This window comes from Bison bison, unplaced genomic scaffold (assembly GCF_000754665.1).
Source record: "Bison bison bison isolate TAMUID 2011002044 unplaced genomic scaffold, Bison_UMD1.0 scf7180017864462, whole genome shotgun sequence".
Lineage (NCBI taxonomy): Eukaryota > Metazoa > Chordata > Mammalia > Artiodactyla > Bovidae > Bison > Bison bison.
In genome coordinates, this window is record NW_011495024.1 from 1,873,506 (window position 1) to 1,879,505 (window position 6,000).

Here is a 6,000-nt window from a genome sequence, read left to right on the forward strand (position 1 = left end):
TGTCACATTTGTGCATGGACTGTCCTCAAATAAGGCAGCAATTCTTTCACTGGCACAGGATTTTGTCAACTTAGAAAATTAGAAAATCTCTGAAAAATGACAAATGGGTGGCTGAGCGGTGGGGGAAGGAAACTGAGAAGTAACTTCGTGCTCCGCTCTGTAACTGCAGACAGACTGCAGTGCGGGCTGAAGACCTGTTCTGATTTCCGCCTCTGCCACTGTCTGTGGGATACTGGACACACTGCACGTTTCTGGGCCTCAGCATTCTCATCTGTAAAAGGGGGAGCTGGACTAAGTCTGTGGTTCTCAGGAATGCTTATGGAATACAGATTTCTAAGCCCCAGGCCTAGAGAGCCAGCGGGGCCCAGGAATCTGTATTTCTAACCTGTGACTTCCTGTAACTTTGAGGTAGGTGGACCAGTAACGACCCTTTGAGAAGCACGGGCCTAAATGATCCTGGGTCCCTTCTCAATTCTTACTGTAACATCCTGTCACTTTAAAGGTAAGGATAAATATACACAATTTAACACTTGAAGGAAAGTATAAGTGTATAAAATTATGGCAATAGGAAAATGCTTGGTAACAAGAGCAGAAATTAAATACAGGCTTTTTCAGTAACAGATTGTACACTTTGGCTTATATTGTATATATCTGGAAACTGAGTATACTATCTGTTTTAAATCTGACCATCTGTCTAGGTGCTATCTACAAGAATCATACAGTTTACACCCTCTCAAACGTTAGAGGCATCAAATCCACCTGGCAAGCTTGTTAAAATACAGGTATCTGAGCTCCAATCCTGACGATTCTTAACTTTCTAACTTGAGGCAGGGCCCAGCCAGAGATGCTAACGCCCAACAAAATTTGAGAATTTGTGTACCGCGTGATTCTTAAGAAAACAGCACAAAAATTCTCAATTAAAAAAAAAAATCATAGTCAGCTTTTCAGATATATCCAGAACATGAGAAGTAAAATCTATTCATTCTAATTCCTTTACCCTAAAATTGAGATAGTTCTCTCTTGTCTGAAAGGCATTTTTCTCACCCGAATCTTAATCCTTTGGCCTCAGAGAGAAAATTTAAGATAAACAGTTGTTCAAGACACAGTAGCTGCTCCCTGTAGAAGAGTTCAGTGCCAGAAGTCTAAAGGGCCCCTCAAGTTTTTTAAGTCCCCTGACAGTACAGAGTTGACATAACTGGCACAAGAAGGCAAGCTGCGAGACATTAAGTCAGATGGTGTGTACACCTGTAGCCGCCCCCAAGTGTGAGCTGCTTTATGAACCTGGCCTCCTGACCTGAGTTTTCCCCAGGGGACCCATTAGCTAGTCTCTGGTGAGCTAAGTTGATACCACCCCTGGCAGAGTGTTCTCATAGTTTTATGAACAATCTCTGGACTAAAATTAAGGATCCCTAAACTTTACATCTCGATGTTTAATGGCAAGTTTGTGGGCAAAACCTAGGTACCTATTCTGACTTTCCCTTAGGGGTGGTGTAAATACTGTGCGGGAACACTGTATAAAGAAAGATGCTACCGGAAAAAAAAGGCGCCATGGCCATTCCCATCTTCAAACTACATACAGTGGCCTCAAATAGAGGGTTCTGTCCCATCCTCAGTCCTGCACATTAAAGGAGTCCCCCTGAGGAACTGCCTCTCAGAATATGGACTCTGCTTCACCTCAGGGTGACTTCAGGGGAGCTGGGTCCAAATTCTTTCATAGGAATCCCTGATCTACAGAGCTGAGAAATCAGACAGGACCACCACTGGGCACCTTTGTTCTGTAAGTGATGCTCAGGACAAGTGACCACCACCAACAGCATCTACAATAGCTGTTCTTAGGGGTCACTAATGCAGAATTCTCAGAAGTTCACAAATGGTATTTCCAGAACCATCACTGAAGACATGGCGACTCCTTTTTGAGGGTGATAGAAACGGTCTGGAATTAGTGGAGATGATAGCAGAATGAAGGATATACTAAAAAGTATGGAATCAAACACTTGAAAAGGATAAGCTATATGGTATATGAATTGTCAATAAAAACTTTTTAATAACTAAAAAAAAAAAAGATTACCTTTCATGACTAAAGTATGAAGATGAAGTAGGTGAGATTCAGTATGCTTTTCAACTTCCAACCAGCTGACTTACCCTGAATGGTATAAATAAAACCTCCTGCAACTCCCTCCACACCTTCCATGAATTCATGAGGCAAGGCACCCTCCCCAGTCTGAAAGAAACGAGAACAGAAGTGCTTGATGCTTCATGGCTAAAAATACACTCCTTACACTTGAAAATTGATTTTGCAAAATTCAAAATGGCACATGAATCCACCTAAGATGCTATCAGGATATCAGCATTCTATTTTTGCTGTTGTCGTTTAATTATTACAATGTCCAAGATAGGTATACCCAATAATCTCCAGACTGGTGTTCAGAATTCCAGCTTACACAGAATCACATATTCTTGAACTTGCTACCAACATTATTACCAAAACCAACTTTATTTTACATCCTCAAACACCCACACTTAAAAATAAAATCATGATCACGTACTTGGAGAATGCCCGTGAGTTCAAATACACCAGGCACATTTTACAGTGTCTGCTACCATACAGTGAAAAGCCCTCTAAGCCAACAGTTGAACCAGAGGAGCCCTGCTGACTAATGACGTTGAAGGTGCCCAGAGATGATTGTGCCAACAGCCGACAACAGTCCTGTCTACCTCTCAGCTTTGGAGGAGCTGCTGTTTTTAGAGACATGCCTCTTTTCACCTCACAGGTTACCCGAGGCCCTTCCTTGAAGTGAGGGGCTTCACCTTTGGGTATTACACCCCAACTTAACTCGTCTCCCAGCTGCTGCAGGCTGGATCAGACCGTCAGTCAAGCCTCAGCACCTTTACTACATTTTTTCTACATACTCACCCAATCAAGGGGCCTTACTGCCTGCCTAGTCCTTTTTGGAACAGATCCTTCTAGCAGAGCTCTACTGTACAAAGTAATGTTTTAAGGCCAGTGGACACGCAAGTGTTCTGGGGTGACTGAGGTAAATCACCATTTAATTCAGAATATAATTTGTAGCTGAATGTGGAGAAAATCTCTAGAGGTGAATGCTACAGATTCCAACTTTGTAGTTCCACAAAAGACTGCACACTTTTTTTTGGAGGTGGGGGAAGAGTTGGTTTTTTCTTCTTTTTAAAAACTACACACTATACAGTTTGGGCTTGTTTAGAACTGGACAGCACTTTATTAACTTCTATCTAAAATGTCACATCTTGGCTTTTATTTTGCTTTTGAAAATTTTCTGAGGTTATTACTTGCTGGCAAGGGAGAAAGGCTTAGGAAAACTTCCAGCTCTGTGCATTTATGATGAAAACCTTTATTTGCACATGGGTTCCTTAGAACAGGCTCCTAAGCAATCAGTTTTGTTTTTTTTTTTTTTTTCCAGTTAACTGAGTATTTAAGCTCCCGTTAACCCTCCACAAGGCTTCCTGGTGGCTCAGATGGTAAAGAACCTGCCTGCAATGCAGGCGACCCAGGTTCAATCCTGTGTTGAGAAGATGCCCTGGAGAAGGGAATGGGTACCCACTCCAGTATTCTTGCCTGGAGAATTCCATGGATAGAGGAGCCTGGTGGGATATAGTCCATGGGATCACATGACTGAGCTTTCACAGCCCTCCACAACCATATTCATTCCCAAAGCAGATCATGTGAATCTTTACCTTAAATCTAGCCCAAAACTCAGAAGTAAACTGATTTCCTTTTATGCAATCAACTGAATAGTATAGAATTCTGTCATGTTTTGCATATTTAACTTTCACACACAGAGAAGGAGACAAGAAATTCAAGGTACTTGCTTTGAAAATAAGGAAAAACCCCTACAAATCCATAAAACACTGTATATTAAATGAAGGACTTTTCATAATCAAGAATGAAATCCTAAACATGGCCTCCAAGGCTAAGGCTGTAATTACACCTGAATTCGTGGGTCTGTCTGTTTAATGTCTGTCTTCCTCACTGGACTGTAAATCCCCCTGTGGGACAGTTACGGGTCTCCCAAGATTGTGCTTGCCTCACAATGAGTATGCAAAAATGCTTTCTGAATGTACAACAAACCTCACGATTTTCATTTCAAATTCAAGGATTAATTTATGTGAATAAGGTTAATTAATGAAATGTACTAACCCTGTGAATTTAAATGCCAAGTGCTTTCCTAATCATTAGGCCAGAATTCAAGGAGAACAATTCTATGACCACACCACACAGTCACTTATTTATTTAAAGTTCATCGTTTTAAGTCTGCTCACACCTTTTTATCATCCTACACTTTGAGAAATCTACCTGTTTTAAATTTTAAGAAAATTTGGCAAATGAAAAATAAAAACCACAAAGCCCAGCAATATAAATGACAGTGAACAGTCAATCTTACTTTCTAATACTTTTGTCTACAGTATTGTAACTGACATCATACAGTTAGGTGAGACTGAATACTCTACTACTGAGTAAGTGAACTTAAAAAGATGTTCACCTAAAAACTAACAAGAAATAAAACATCATACTTCCTAAAATGCACTAATCTTAAGGCAAACTGTCTATGAAGGTTGAAGCTATAAAATCACAGAACATTTGAGTTTTTCGTCTTTTATTATCGTGACTCAACAACACTTTCTATTACATATGTTCTAAAACATAAGATTCATTGTTCCATATGAGTTGGTGTAAAAGTAAACTTAAAAACATTTTAAGATTTTAAAAAATGCTAAGGTATGTGAAACAACCTTAAATAAAAAGGAAGGACTTACTGTAACGACTCTGAGAACTCCTCCTCCATCGTTAACGGTCACTTTGTGGAGATTCCTTGACACGAGGCCTTGGAGGTCTTGGCTCTCCCACACGATTGTACCTTCAAAGCTCTTTTGTAGAAAGATGAACACAGAGTCAGTTTCTTTATTGCTGTCATTTAGGTCTTCAGTAAGTTTCCAGGGAAAGGTTTATTTTTCTAAGACACATCAGTTAAAACTTCTATTGTGCACTCCAACACACCAATAGTAACATTTTAGTATATATCTTGGAGTCTTTTTACACACATCTAAATCAACATTTTCAAAGACCTATTTCTGACAGTTTTACATGCTGCTGTTCTGTCATTTCCCACTGCATCAAAAGCATTTCCTTCTGTGACTTCAGCTGTTACGACTGCTCTTTTTCAAGGGCTTGTACCAATGCCACGGAGTGAATGCATCCTGAGTCACTCCAACATCTCCCTACTGGCACACATTTCACTTCAGTTCAGTTCAGGCTCAAGTCGTGTCCGACTCTTTGCGACCCCATGCACTGCAGCACACCAGGCCTCCCCTGTCCATCACCAACTCCTGGAGTTCACTCAAGCTCACATCCATCGAGTTGGTGATGCCATCCAGCCATCTCATCCTCTGTCATCCCCTTCTCCTCCTGACCCCAATCCCTCCCAGCATCAGAGGCTTTTCCAATGAGTCAAATCTTTGTATGAGGTGGCCAAAGTACTGGAGTTTCAGCTTTAGCATCATTCCTTCCAAAGAAATCCCAGGGCTGATCTCCTTTAGGATGGACTGGTTGGATCTCCTTGCAGTCCAAGGGACTCTCAAGAGTCTTCTCCAATACCACAGTTCAAAAGCATCAATTCTTCGGCGCTCAGCTTTCTTCACAGTCCAACTCTCACATCCATACATGACCACTGGAAAATCTATAGCCTTGACTAAATGGACCTTTGTTGGCAAAGTAATGTCTCTGCTTTTGAATATGCTATCTAGGTTGGTCATAACTTTCCTTCCAAGGAGTAAGCATCTTTTAATTTCATGGCTGCAGTCACCATCTGCAGTGATTTTGGAGCCCCCCAAATTAAAGTCTGACACTGTTTCCACTGTTTCCCCATCTATTTGCCATGAAGTGAGGGGACCAGGATGCCATGATCTTCGTTTTCTGAATGTTGAGCTTTAAGCCTAACTTTTTCACTCTCCTCTTTCACTTTCATC

General features: G+C 41.0%; 1 protein-coding gene across 1 annotated transcript in view; it reads right to left on the bottom strand.

Moving 5' to 3' along the window:
- B3GALNT2 (beta-1,3-N-acetylgalactosaminyltransferase 2) overlaps positions 1 to 6,000 on the bottom strand; it is a gene marked incomplete at its 5' end in the record, with an annotated part of 66,490 nt that overhangs the window by 9,232 nt on the left and 51,258 nt on the right. The window contains 2 exons of the mRNA XM_010860093.1: positions 2,143 to 2,221; positions 4,792 to 4,902. Of these exons, the coding sequence (XP_010858395.1) occupies positions 2,143 to 2,221; positions 4,792 to 4,902 (190 nt within the window). The remainder of the gene's footprint in view (positions 1 to 2,142; positions 2,222 to 4,791; positions 4,903 to 6,000) is intronic.